The sequence below is a fragment of the Lupinus angustifolius genome, chromosome LG03 (genome assembly GCF_001865875.1).
Source record: "Lupinus angustifolius cultivar Tanjil chromosome LG03, LupAngTanjil_v1.0, whole genome shotgun sequence".
Classification (NCBI taxonomy): domain Eukaryota; kingdom Viridiplantae; phylum Streptophyta; class Magnoliopsida; order Fabales; family Fabaceae; genus Lupinus; species Lupinus angustifolius.
In genome coordinates, this window is record NC_032011.1 from 771,129 (window position 1) to 785,510 (window position 14,382).

General features: G+C 33.7%; 1 protein-coding gene across 2 annotated transcripts; it reads left to right on the forward strand.

The window, feature by feature from the left end:
• Positions 690–13,809, forward strand: LOC109342769 (AP-2 complex subunit alpha-1-like). Of its 2 annotated transcripts, none has more exons than XM_019580756.1 (27): positions 690–1,056; positions 4,468–4,599; positions 4,762–4,887; positions 5,982–6,044; positions 6,121–6,218; positions 6,312–6,519; positions 6,700–6,771; positions 6,853–6,945; positions 7,670–7,771; positions 7,967–8,064; positions 8,537–8,618; positions 8,773–8,861; positions 8,980–9,085; positions 9,168–9,233; positions 9,622–9,728; positions 9,816–9,920; positions 10,021–10,141; positions 10,223–10,411; positions 10,565–10,795; positions 11,116–11,196; positions 11,355–11,519; positions 11,599–11,685; positions 11,793–11,918; positions 12,019–12,099; positions 12,201–12,272; positions 12,649–12,728; positions 13,174–13,809. In XM_019580756.1, exons 1-27 carry the CDS (start codon positions 925–927, stop codon positions 13,325–13,327), a joined length of 3,066 nt encoding a protein of 1,021 aa, XP_019436301.1. In that variant the 5' UTR covers positions 690–924; the 3' UTR covers positions 13,328–13,809. The 2 variants fall into 2 exon arrangements, with proteins under 2 accessions (XP_019436301.1, XP_019436300.1); XM_019580755.1 differs by lacking the exon at positions 690–1,056 and adding an exon at positions 2,676–3,042.

Sequence of the window (14,382 nt, forward strand, 5' to 3'; positions counted from 1 at the left end):
AGACCAAATAAGTTTTAAATAAGTAATAAGAGAGAAAAAGAGAAATCTTAAATAATTTTTAAGTTTCACTCATTTGATCCGTTAGATTTGAGAAAATGCCTGAAATTGAGTATAACTAGTGCAACTTAACTGAAGTGCAAATGGATCCATCCTCATATTAATAATTCTATATATTATATATAAAAACAAAACAACATGGTGTAATTACAATTATGAAATAATTTGCAGGTTCCTCTTTTATATTTAGGATTTAATATGTATACATTGATAATATAAATATTCTTATAACAAATCGTTTATTACGCATATATTGACAAGCAAAAATAATACAAATTAATAATAAATGATGTACCAACAGTATAAAAAACTTTACACTAACAACCTATAGATTTTAAACTTCTATCTTTAACATTTTTTAATTTTACAAAAACACTATATAATCATATATTGTCAACAAACTATTAAGCATCTCAGTGGCATTAAATTGAACATTATAGAGATGCAATATAAAAAAATATATAATATAAAATTACAATAAATATATAAAAAACATTTTAATCATTCGAGAGACAAACAAGAAGCCCACTCAACACACGGTAATAATAAGAACAAAATATGCATTGTATTATGAATAAAATTATAAAATTAATATAATAATGAGTAATATTAGTTATTCTGGTTAATGAACGTATAAAACTTTATTCTGGTTAATCGATGTACACACTTTCTCTCTCTTCAACTGTTTCTCGCTCTAGATCAGAACCAAACATACCGTAACAGAGTGAGTTGTTGTTTCTCTGTGAAATCGTGTAGAAGTTGCATTTCATCTCATGCATCGGTTTGAATTGTAGCTGAATTCGAATCACAAAGTAACAAGTATATCGGAATCGGATCCGAAGAGAAGAGAAGAGAAGATCGTGGTTTATGGCGATGTCAGGGATGAGAGGTCTCTCCGTTTTCATAAGCGATATTCGAAATTGCCAGAATAAAGAACAAGAGAGGCTCCGTGTTGATAAGGAGCTCGGTAATATTAGAACTCGCTTCAAAAATGAAAAGGTTAGGGTTTCATATTTAACAATTTTTTCATCAATTTCTGGTTTAGCAATTTCAAATGAGTATGATAGGGTTTGGTTAAGTTATTTTGTTATTCGATTATTCTATGCACGTATTGTGTTGTGTTCATTTGGTTGCATAATTCAAGTTAATCTAGAATGAAGGCATCCGTTGATTTAATAGCTCTATGTTGAATGTTAGTTAATTTTTGTGAGATCGTAACATAACTAATATTTTATGAGTTTTTGTGTTTTTAAAATGTGATTAAACGATTTTCCTGGTGAAGCTATGAAGATAGTCTAGGTCTGTCGCCACTGCACATGACTTCGTATCATTATATGAGTGGGGAGAATTTGATTTATGATCAATGATATATTAGATATTCTGCATCTTCTTTCTTTCGATTAGGTTGTTTTGGATTTTTGATGAGTCTTGGATCTGCCCTGTGGATTTTCTTCGTTTTATCTGTACTAAGTTTAGAGGTTTAGGGTCATGTAAAGAAGCAAAAGTTCTATAGCAGTGCTCCGTCTGTTTCTTCTGTTTTATGGTGTATGGTTGGAAAGGAAAACTAGAGGAATATTGAAATGCCCCTTTTCGACTCTAGACGCTGTATGGGATAGGGTTACTCTTTTGTCATCCCTTTGGTGCACTGCCCTCTGGCTTCTTAGCTGTGTTTCTTTGTTAGGCATGCAGAATTGCAGATAACTGTGGAAACTGTTGGGCTTTCACTGACTACCAACAGTGTTTACAAAAATTCTTAAGCATTTCCAATTAATCTCGCTTACGTGTTTCTTTATTATTATTATTAATTTTTTTCCATGGCAAATATAAAAAATTGCTCATCTTTTACCAAATTTTGGCTACCTGAACGGAACGACGTTATAATGTTCTATCATAAATCATGTTCATCGACAAAATATTGATCTCTAAATCTTTCGTAATTGTTTCACATTTTCTTCTCTTCTCCTACTTTCTTTAGAAATTGGACTGACCTTAATTGATATATTCTATCCGTTAGATTTGAGAAAATGCCTGAAATTGAGTATAACTAGTGCAACTTAACTGAAGTGCAAATGGATCCATCCTCATATTAATAATTCTATATATTATATATAAAAACAAAACAACATGGTGTAATTACAATTATGAAATAATTTGCAGGTTCCTCTTTTATATTTAGGATTTAATATGTATACATTGATAATATAAATATTCTTATAACAAATCGTTTATTACGCATATATTGACAAGCAAAAATAATACAAATTAATAATAAATGATGTACCAACAGTATAAAAAACTTTACACTAACAACCTATAGATTTTAAACTTCTATCTTTAACATTTTTTAATTTTACAAAAACACTATATAATCATATATTGTCAACAAACTATTAAGCATCTCAGTGGCATTAAATTGAACATTATAGAGATGCAATATAAAAAAATATATAATATAAAATTACAATAAATATATAAAAAACATTTTAATCATTCGAGAGACAAACAAGAAGCCCACTCAACACACGGTAATAATAAGAACAAAATATGCATTGTATTATGAATAAAATTATAAAATTAATATAATAATGAGTAATATTAGTTATTCTGGTTAATGAACGTATAAAACTTTATTCTGGTTAATCGATGTACACACTTTCTCTCTCTTCAACTGTTTCTCGCTCTAGATCAGAACCAAACATACCGTAACAGAGTGAGTTGTTGTTTCTCTGTGAAATCGTGTAGAAGTTGCATTTCATCTCATGCATCGGTTTGAATTGTAGCTGAATTCGAATCACAAAGTAACAAGTATATCGGAATCGGATCCGAAGAGAAGAGAAGAGAAGATCGTGGTTTATGGCGATGTCAGGGATGAGAGGTCTCTCCGTTTTCATAAGCGATATTCGAAATTGCCAGAATAAAGAACAAGAGAGGCTCCGTGTTGATAAGGAGCTCGGTAATATTAGAACTCGCTTCAAAAATGAAAAGGTTAGGGTTTCATATTTAACAATTTTTTCATCAATTTCTGGTTTAGCAATTTCAAATGAGTATGATAGGGTTTGGTTAAGTTATTTTGTTATTCGATTATTCTATGCACGTATTGTGTTGTGTTCATTTGGTTGCATAATTCAAGTTAATCTAGAATGAAGGCATCCGTTGATTTAATAGCTCTATGTTGAATGTTAGTTAATTTTTGTGAGATCGTAACATAACTAATATTTTATGAGTTTTTGTGTTTTTAAAATGTGATTAAACGATTTTCCTGGTGAAGCTATGAAGATAGTCTAGGTCTGTCGCCACTGCACATGACTTCGTATCATTATATGAGTGGGGAGAATTTGATTTATGATCAATGATATATTAGATATTCTGCATCTTCTTTCTTTCGATTAGGTTGTTTTGGATTTTTGATGAGTCTTGGATCTGCCCTGTGGATTTTCTTCGTTTTATCTGTACTAAGTTTAGAGGTTTAGGGTCATGTAAAGAAGCAAAAGTTCTATAGCAGTGCTCCGTCTGTTTCTTCTGTTTTATGGTGTATGGTTGGAAAGGAAAACTAGAGGAATATTGAAATGCCCCTTTTCGACTCTAGACGCTGTATGGGATAGGGTTACTCTTTTGTCATCCCTTTGGTGCACTGCCCTCTGGCTTCTTAGCTGTGTTTCTTTGTTAGGCATGCAGAATTGCAGATAACTGTGGAAACTGTTGGGCTTTCACTGACTACCAACAGTGTTTACAAAAATTCTTAAGCATTTCCAATTAATCTCGCTTACGTGTTTCTTTATTATTATTATTAATTTTTTTCCATGGCAAATATAAAAAATTGCTCATCTTTTACCAAATTTTGGCTACCTGAACGGAACGACGTTATAATGTTCTATCATAAATCATGTTCATCGACAAAATATTGATCTCTAAATCTTTCGTAATTGTTTCACATTTTCTTCTCTTCTCCTACTTTCTTTAGAAATTGGACTGACCTTAATTGATATATTCTTTTGGCTTTTTAATGGTCTCCTCCACATATGTACAAACCACATAAGATGTGATTCTACCATTTTTTCTATACTAGGAGTTAATCCATCTTTCTCTCTAATATATTCATTTATAATCTTATCTTGTCTAGTATGTTCACTCATCCAACACAACATTTTCATCTCTGCTACATGGAGTTTAATCTCATGTTGGCATTTTACCACCCAACATTCAGTCATATAACATTGTGGGTCTTATAGTTATGCGGTAAAATCTCCTCTTAAGCTTGAATAACACCTTTCTATCACACATGACACCTGAAACACCCTGTCATTTCATTCATTCAGCTTGAATTCTATGTTACTTTCTCTTAATTAAAACAAATTCATTGTCATATTAGTGCATGTGTTTAATTTTTTAACCTTTTGGTTTTGTCCTTAGGCATTGACTCCATATGAGAAAAAGAAATATGTTTGGAAGATGCTATACATATATATGCTTGGCTACGATGTGGATTTTGGTCACATGGAAGCTGTGTCTCTTATATCTGCTCCAAAGTACCCAGAAAAGCAGGTAAATATTCTCCCCTTTTATGACACCATTTTTGTAATGTTTGGTAACTGTATTTACTCTTTTCTATTCTAGTGAAGTGCCATTTAAGTTATTTTACTTGTTTACCGAGAAAATGTTTAGACGGTAAAGGTGGAATTCTAACATTGCCATGAATAACTGCAGGTTGGGTACATTGTAACGTCGAGTTTGCTTCATGAGAATCACGACTTTCTCAGGTTGGCAATAAATACCGTGCGCAATGATATTATTGGTCGCAATGAAACCTTCCAGTGCTTAGCATTGACAATGGTATGGTAATGGAAAAACTGACGTTTCAAAGGCTTTCTCTTCCTATTAATCATCACACAATTAATTTTATTACCACGCTTCTCTTGGTATCTTATTGTAATAATGAGAAGTCATAGAAAAGGTTTTGGTGTGTGTGGATAATGTTTCTCTTTTGTATGCCATCCTCTGTTGTTGCGTGTGGCACAAAAAAGCTTTTATATTGGTAATATGTGGACTTGCAATAAATATATCACTTATAAGGGCGGTCCAGTGCATGAGACTCCTTCTAATAGGATTTAGGGAGGGTAGATGTATGTAGTCTTACACTTGCAAGTGAATAGACTGTTTCTAGGATTTGATCCTGTGACCTCCAGATTATAAGGCAAACAATCTTACCATTATGCTGAGGCTCACCCTCCTAAAGACGGCTCAATGCATGAAGCTCCGACCTGATGGGTTATAGGGAGGGTTGATGTGTACAACCTTCCTCTCTCAAACGAAGAGGATGTTTTCAAGATTTGAACCCGTGACCTCCAGGTCACAAATGTCCACATTTTATGGTTCCTTTTTTTGCCAATACAGGTCCAAAATGTGTGAATTCAAGGGTCTCACTTTTAGCTTACACATTATTCTTCCTTCTCCTTTTTTCTTTATTTCAGCGCCTTTACGCAAAAGGTGCCAAAAAGAGTATAACCTCCTTGAAGAAAGGCATCAATATTAGAAAAAAGGAGAAAAGACTTAAATATTTGACTGTTTCACATTAACTTGTAGTATGAATTAACTAGTCGAGAATAACATTCATAGTAAAATAAAACATTAAATTGTACAGTTGACAATACCCTAAACTGTCTGGTGTTAGGATTCCTAGAGCACAGTTAGTTTTATTGTATTTTTTATTTTCTCATTTTCAATATTTTTATCCCCTTTAGCAGCACAGTTAATAGGTGTGTGCTACATTAGCGGGACTCTTTATTTGAATTTCTTTTGCATATCTGATTGTTTGGATGCTTTTCTGTTTGTTGATATCATATTATGTTATTGACTGTGCTTTTTTAACTCTATCACCTTTCCACCCTATTAGGCACAGCCACCATGTTACGCCTTCTTTTTTGTAGGTTGGAAATATAGGGGGGAGAGAATTTGCCGAGTCTTTAGCACCTGATGTACAGAAGTTGCTGGTAAGGAATCATCCATTATTGTTAAATAGGTGTCATGATTGGAAAATATTGATGTTAATTGCATTTTGTGATCTAGATATCTAGCAGCTGCAGACCACTTGTGAGAAAAAAAGCTGCATTATGTTTGCTGCGCTTGTATAGGAAAAATCCTGATGTTGTCAATGTAGATGGATGGTAAATCCGAATTTGACTTTGCTGGTAATACACTTGGCTTTTATTGCTTTCCTTAAAATGTATCTTATCAGTCCCTTTTACCTTATTTTTAAGGGCGGATCGGATGGCACAACTTTTGGATGAGCGAGACCTTGGTGTGTTGACATCTTCTATGAGTCTTCTTGTTGCGTTAGTATCAAACCACCATGAGGCATACTGGAGTTGTCTTCCTAAGTGTGTTAAAATTTTGGAGCGTCTTGCTAGGAACCAAGATATCCCTCCAGAATACACTTACTACGGTATCCCATCTCCCTGGCTTCAGGTTTGTAAATTTTTCTTTTCATTCAATTGATCTCTGCGTTGCTTTGGTTTTAGAAAGATTTTCTAGTGCTATTCTTACAGCTTTGGCTTTATTGAAAACTTTCAAATATCAAACTAAATGTTACTATCTCATCTAGAAAGTTCGCCTGCATTGATGCTTAACAATTTTTGCTTAATGTAGGTCAAAACAATGAGGGCTCTTCAATATTTTCCTACCATTGAAGATCCAAATACCAGAAGATCGTTATTTGAGGTGTGTCATATCGCATTAACACATCAATGTTTTATTTATTTAGTTATCGAATATTAGTGATCCTCGAGTTAATCATTTCAGGTTTTACAAAGGATACTGATGGGCACTGATGTTGTGAAAAATGTGAACAAAAACAATGCATCGCATGCTGTTCTTTTTGAATCCCTAGCTCTGGTATGCTCATCAGACACCACTATATGTATGAAAACAAACAGATTTCATCATGCTTTATGATCTCATTACAGATGACATCGTGTGTGTAATTGTTAACCCATTGATTATTAGTTTGAAACACTAGAAGAACATGCCTTGACATTATACTATGGTCTTCTGGATTTCTTGGTTCTATTGCCCATGATGATATAATTAATAATGCTAAACGATTCACATTCATTACATATTTAAACATTTACATTTGCGTAGTTAGCTGCTTAAATAGGTGCACTTATGCACCTATTCATGTACATTACCATGTGGCTTAAATACTGTATGTACTATTTGGAGATAAGAGTACTGTCATGTCGATGTGGGACTATCTTCTACACCATTCTTCATACATAAAAGCACACAATAAGTGAAATAATCGCACGTCGGACATCAAAGAGACAGTTAGCGGGATGAGTTGTTATTTCTTAGTATTTTATTTGTCAATCCCCTTTTTCCTCTATCTCGCATGCTTGATTGTCTTTGTTTCTATCTATGAATACATCTGCTGGCACACATAACCACATAGGGATGGCTACATGTGCATTTGGTTGTTTAGTAACCTGTTCTTGCTGCTATTGATGTGACTTTTCATATAAAGATGTGTACAATGAATTCAGTAACCTGTTTTTTGTAACTCATGAATCATGATGATGTGTTTTATTTAACTTTCTATTCTAATTTCCGATATCAGGTGATGCATCTTGACGCTGAGAAAGAGATGATGTCTCAATGCGCGGCTCTTCTTGGAAAATTTATTGCTGTCCGTGAACCAAACATTCGATACCTTGGCTTGGTAAGTTGGGGGAAGAATTGATTTATCTGTATTTCTGTTTATCTTTAAAAAATTTGTCTTGGGGGTGGGCACAGATTGCACGACCAATTGTCTGTGGTAGATCTCATTATATCATAGTTTAAATTTAGATGGGTTGGTCATTATTGTTGTTGTAATGTATATTACAGTTCGTAACATCTATGCTATGACATGCAGGAGAATATGACTAGAATGTTGATGGTTACAGATGTGCAAGATATCATTAAACGACATCAAGCTCAGATTATTACCTCATTGAAGGATCCTGACATCAGGTTAAATGTGTTATCTTATGTATTTACATCATGGATAAACTATGCAGAATATCATTATTTCTGGATATCTATGCAGAAATTTTAATCAAGTCAAATTAAAGCATATGTGAATTATCTGACCATTTGATATAACTACTATTTTATTTGTATAATTTTGAGTTGCACAGTGGTCCTTAACTAAACAATTTAATCTGACTTAAGATCCAAGATGGAGAGACATGTGGATTTTCTTTATCTTGGTTTTTAGCTTTTGTTCTCCTGTCTTTTTAAATATGCATGTTATAAATATTTTTGTTTTTTTGTGTGCAAAAATATGATTTAGAAGAGAAAGTTGAGGTTATGTACTAAACTAATTTATATATGATTTATTTTGAAGTGCATTATATTGCTAGTTTGACACAGCTTATTCCTTTGTTCTCAATGTCAGTTTTTGTTAAGTCAAGAATTTCTAACTGCATTGGTTTATACACAGTATTCGGAGGCGTGCTCTAGATTTACTTTATGGCATGTGTGATATTTCAAATGCAAAGGATATAGTTGAAGAACTACTGCAGGTATGGAAATAGGTCCAGACTAATTTATGTAATATGGAAATCTTATTGTATGCCCTTTCTCCTTCCATTGCTAGACAACTAAATAACATTAGAAAGAAAAAGGACCAGCTATTACATGTAAACCAAAAATGATTAGTCTGCAACTGTTTTGTAGTATCTCAGCACAGCAGAGTTTGCAATGCGCGAGGAGTTGTCACTTAAAGCAGCTATTCTAGCTGAGAAGTTTGCACCAGATCTTTCATGGTAATGCAATAGCTCCTACCAAAAACATATAAGAATTATATTGATGCTTAGGAGTCTCATAGACCGAGCCACCCTTTTATTGCATGAATATTGATATCTAGCCACTCATTTTTTACAGGTATGTTGACGTGATTCTTCAATTAATTGACAAAGCTGGAGATTTTGTTAGCGATGACATCTGGTTTCGTGTGGTGCAGTTTGTTACAAACAATGAAGATCTACAGGTGAGTTTGAAGCTTTTAGTGAGTAGTGATTATATTACTGCTTTCTATTCGACTATTCACAGGGAAAGTTGTCTTTGATCAGCCTTATGCCGCAGCAAAAGCACGAGAGTATCTTGACAAACCTGCCATACATGAGACAATGGTTAAGGTTTGTGTACTTTTAACTACTATTCTGTTTTCGTCTGAGTGCTATTACATGCCATGGGAATATTTAGCTGTTAAATAAATACTCACCGATAGTGGTCTCTAAACTATTGAATGCATAAATGACATCAATATTTCATATTAGAACCAAAAATAAAAACTTTTTTATTTCTAAGGGTACCCATTCAAGCTGAACTATCATAATCTGTTATGAAGTATGAGGAATGTCATAAGTATTTCTTTCTGGTAATAAAAGATTTTTTATGTATATTGGTTCATTCACTGTTTACCAAGTAATTTACTACCTGATAAAATCACTTTGAGATGATACAAAGTCTAGTCTTTGTCAATTATCGTTTATATTTGTTTCTCATCTCTATATACTTCAACAGGTCAGTGCATATATACTTGGAGAGTTTGGGCACCTTCTAGCAAGACGACCTGGGTGCAGCCCAAAGGAAATATTTAACATTATACACGAGAAACTTCCTACTGTATCGTAAGTGGAGTCACACTTTACTTCTCAATTTATTTATAGTCGGCATCCATTTAGACTGGACATCTTACAAACACCCTTTATTTTCAGGACTTCTACTATTTCTATTCTTCTGTCGACATATGCTAAAATTCTGATGCACACTCAACCACCAGATCCTGAACTACAAAATCAGATATGGGCAATATTTAAAAAGTGAGCTTTATCTATCTGTGCAGTGTTCAGCTTATTTATTATGGGTTACTCTGGTTTTTCATGATGCTGTAGGTTTTCTAACCCATTTTCTCATCTTCAGATATGAAAGTTCAATTGAAGTTGAAATACAGCAACGAGCTGTTGAATATTTTACATTGTGTAGAAAAGGTGCAGACCTAATGGATATATTAGCTGAAATGCCAAAATTCCCTGAACGACAGGTAACTTATTTGAAATTTGTTTGATCCCTTAGGTAATCAATTTTATAAAATGCATGTATTAATACTCTACTTCAAATTCAGTCTGCATTGATAAGAAAGGCTGAAGATACTGAGGTTGATACCGCGGAACAAAGTGCCATAAAGTTGCGAGCCCAACAGCAATCTCAAGCATCAAATGCTTTGGCTGTAACAGATCAATCTTATGGAAATGGAACTCCGACAGTCAGCCATCTTAGTCCTGTAAAGCTTCCCAGCACGAGCAGTAAAGTGGTTAGTCCCTTCCCCCACATATACTTCTTTTTGTGAATTTTTTTACAATGTCATTTTGTTCAACATTAGATGGTTAGCAGTACCATCCCTTTTAAACCGAAAATGCTTTCATTTAACACTTCTTAGTTTGACGCTGATCTTGTTTCTAAACAGGATAATAGTTTAGCAGATCAAAGATTATATCAGGAAAATGGGACTTTGAATAAAGAAGATTCAGTCCCTCCCTCTGAAGATCTCCTTAGTGATCTCTTGGGTCCATTGGCTATTGAAGGACCTCCCAGTAGCAGTGTCCACCCTCAGCGTAGCACAACTTCGGGATTGGAAGATACTGTAGTTGATGCCACAGCCTTAGTACCTGCAGGAGAGCAGGCCAATGCTGTGCAGGTACGTGCGTTGATTTGAGTACCAAAATAAATTGTGAAGTCTTTTGCTTTACCCAATGTGTTACAGACTTATATGGAGATCCAAGTAATCTGTGCCATAAATTTATAACATATATTTCTTTCTTTCAATTAGGATTTTTAATGGATACAAGATATTACACCCAAACTATTTCTTTATTTCAGTCATTACAAGTTTATGATAGATCAAGTTGCACATCACATTTTTACTAGACTCCGTTCTTGATTGTTCAACATTAGAAAAATATTACTATTAACAATTTGTGTGCACTGGAAGATAACTTGCTCCCTTTGTATGTGCAGCCAATTGGAAATACGGCTGAAAGATTTCATGCTTTGTGTGTAAAGGATAGTGGCGTACTATATGAGGATCCTTATATTCAGGTTTTTTTGTCATTCTTTTCCATGTTCTCTAGTATTTTTATTTGAATCTTGATCATGCATACATGCAATTTATTTGCAAAGACCTCTATTTGTGATACTTTAAGTTGGGTTCAAGCCAATGTTCTTAGTTTCTTTTATATATCTATATATTTGCACAGATTGGCATTAAAGCAGAATGGAGAGCTCATCATGGGCATCTTGTTCTTTTCTTGGGGAACAAGAATACTTCACCTCTTGTCTCTGTTCAAGCTATAATATTGCCTCCAACCCATTTAAAGATGGAGCTCTCACTAGTACCAGAAACTATACCTCCACGGGCACAGGTAAGAAACCATTGTTTTTGTTGTCTATTGCTCTCAAGTTGTTAGTTTTCTTTACATTTGCCCTCTTTTGGTTTGATAGGTGCAATGCCCACTTGAAGTCATTAATCTCCGCCCAAGCAGGGATGTTGCTGTTGTTGACTTCTCCTACAAGTTTGGTAACGACATGGTACTTAAATTTAAAGATGTGAAGTTAAATGGAGGATTTTTGCTGCATTTGACATATACAACAGTCATAAAACCTTAATTCATGTATATTCATCTGTCATTCCATAGGTCAATGTCAAACTTCGACTTCCTGCCATCCTAAATAAATTTCTTCAGCCTATACCTGTATCTGCCGAGGAGTTTTTCCCTCAATGGAGATCACTTACTGGACCACCTTTGAAGCTTCAAGAAGTGGTATGTATTCTGCATTAAGTACAAAGTGAAGTTTGTGTGCTCCTTCTTTAGCTTGTTATTATGGTCATGCAGTGGTTCATCTTTTTCGTTGGTATTTCAGGTTAGAGGTGTTAAACCACTTCCAGTGCTTGAAATGGCAAACTTATTCAATAGTTTCCATTTGACAGTTTCTCCTGGGCTTGTATGATATTGAAAATCCCTCTAATTTACTTCCCCTTTTCTTATATATTTTCTTTGAAATTCATTAACATCTATTAATTTTTTAACTTGTTTCTGCTTTAGGATCCTAATCCAAACAATCTTGTTGCGAGCACAACATTCTTTTCAGAAAGTACAAGGGCAATGCTCTGTTTAGTAAGTATATATGTGAAACTGCATATCATGCATTCCAGTCCCTGCAAATAGTCATTTATTCTTTAATAATCTGATATAAAATGGAGTGGAAATGAAGGCAGAACTTTCCATCTGCTTTTCAAGATCATAACGATCATTTTCTGTTATTGTCTATATTGTTTTTTCTTAAAGAACCTCCACTTTTAGACAAAAAGACAGTATAGGGCATTTTTCTCTCCTGGAGAAGCCTTGGATACTTGGAGGGGCCTTGTTTTTAATTGATTGTCAAAGTTAAACTATGTTAGGTTTATCTGCAAGTCATTCATGATTGAATTTAGATGATAACATTGGTACTTGTTATGTTTATTAATTGAATTTCATGTAAATGATAATGCAGATAAGAATTGAAACAGATCCAGCAGACAGAACCCAGCTGCGAATGACAGTTGCTTCAGGGGACCCAACACTAACATTTGAGTATGTGATGTAGTTTCCTACTCTACCGATTAATTCTGTATAAATTTTTTCGGGTACAATTTGATATGTTTGGTAAAGTTGATTAAATTATGAAGAAAAAAAACTTGTGATGGGAAAAAACTATTCACAGAAGCTAGAAGTTTTAAGCTTATTTAAAAGTTAGATTATTTTGAAACGAAACACATTTTTCCTATCCTACCCCTTCCTTGTCTATACAAAATACTTCATACCTTTTTATTTTCTTTTGCAATTTACACTAATTAATATAAAAGCTACTTTTTTACCTATCCAGATGAAACAACGTATCTTAAAATTTGCTTTTCATCAAACGTATTTGAACATAGAACTATTCTGTTTTAATCGCGATTATGCATATAATTGGTTGATGAAAAAATCTATTTTGGCAGCTACATCTTTTACAGGTAATTTTGATATTGATTTGCAGGTTGAAGGAATTCATTAAGGAACAATTAATAGTCATCCCAACAGTGACCCATGCACCAACTCAAGCACCTCCTGGCCCACCTCCCTTGGCTCAACCGGCTAGTAATCCGGCAGCATTGACAGATCCTGGGGCAATGCTTGCTGCTCTTCTATGACAATACAAAGATGATTGATTCATGGCAGTGTTTATTACATACTTATAAACCTTATCTACATAGCCTAACCCACTCATGTGGTCCCTCAAGCTAGTGTGGGGTGGATAAACTAAATCATGATGCAAGGGCTGGCGGAATTAAGCGTGGGTGAGGGTGAGGGTGAGCTTGTACTTGTTACTTGTTAGAGCAGGGATTTGTGGGTTATGTTGGGAATTTTTTAGGGATTCTTTCTGCACAAAGTGATTGTCCTTTAAGCGAGATTTTATATCATTTGGGTGAGGGTTTTTAGTTTTCTTATATTTTTACCCCTTCCCTGTTTTGCTGGATTGTTTGTGGTGCAAGTGATAGCGCGTAAGATATTTGTTGGATAGGAAGGACATTTGTAACAGTTTGAATTTGTTATTCTTAAGTTGTTGTAGTTGCAATAATAGCAAGTGGAGTATACATATCTTGCTTTATAATGCTTAGGGCTTCACTTTCAACAGATTGTGTATTAAAATCTTACTCATCAACGTGTATTAAAATCTTAATGTAGATGAGAGTATATTCTGGTATGTGTGAAGTGGACTAGTGGAATTGTGTGGAGGGATGATTATTACATAAATAATTTGAGGTATGTTTCATGTATCTATTCTCGGTTACCTGTGGAAGTAGTACTAGGATGAAGTACTTAGTTTCTTAAACAGAAGGAAAAGGCTGATAAAATTATTCAAAATCTATATCCCATCAAAATTCACAAAAAATATATTGTTATACCAAAAAAAATGAATTTAAATAAATATAATAATAAGAGTAAATTAATTAACACCCTCAAAGTTTTAGTGAAATTATACAAATTACCCTTTATTACATTATTTTATTTATAATTACCCAACAACAAATTTATATTTTTTATTTATAATTGATTTCTAATATTTATAATAAATTATAACAACTTTAATCGGTTAATAACTAAATAAGTAATTATTCTTAGAGTAAATTATATTGACATTATCTAAGTTTTAGTGAAATTATATGAATCATTCCTCACTTTTCTACACTCACACAAACTCCCC

Excerpts from the sequence above, each read along its gene's own strand:
- LOC109342769 (XM_019580756.1), top strand. The coding sequence starts at position 925 with ATGGCGATGTCAGGGATGAGAGGTCTCTCCGTTTTCATAAGCGATATT. Across the intron at positions 6,946-7,669 it reads TTTTTGAATCCCTAGCTCTG|GTGATGCATCTTGACGCTGA; the intron begins GTATGCTCATCA and ends TTCCGATATCAG. Across the intron at positions 11,919-12,018 it reads CTTTGAAGCTTCAAGAAGTG|GTTAGAGGTGTTAAACCACT; the intron begins GTATGTATTCTG and ends TTGGTATTTCAG.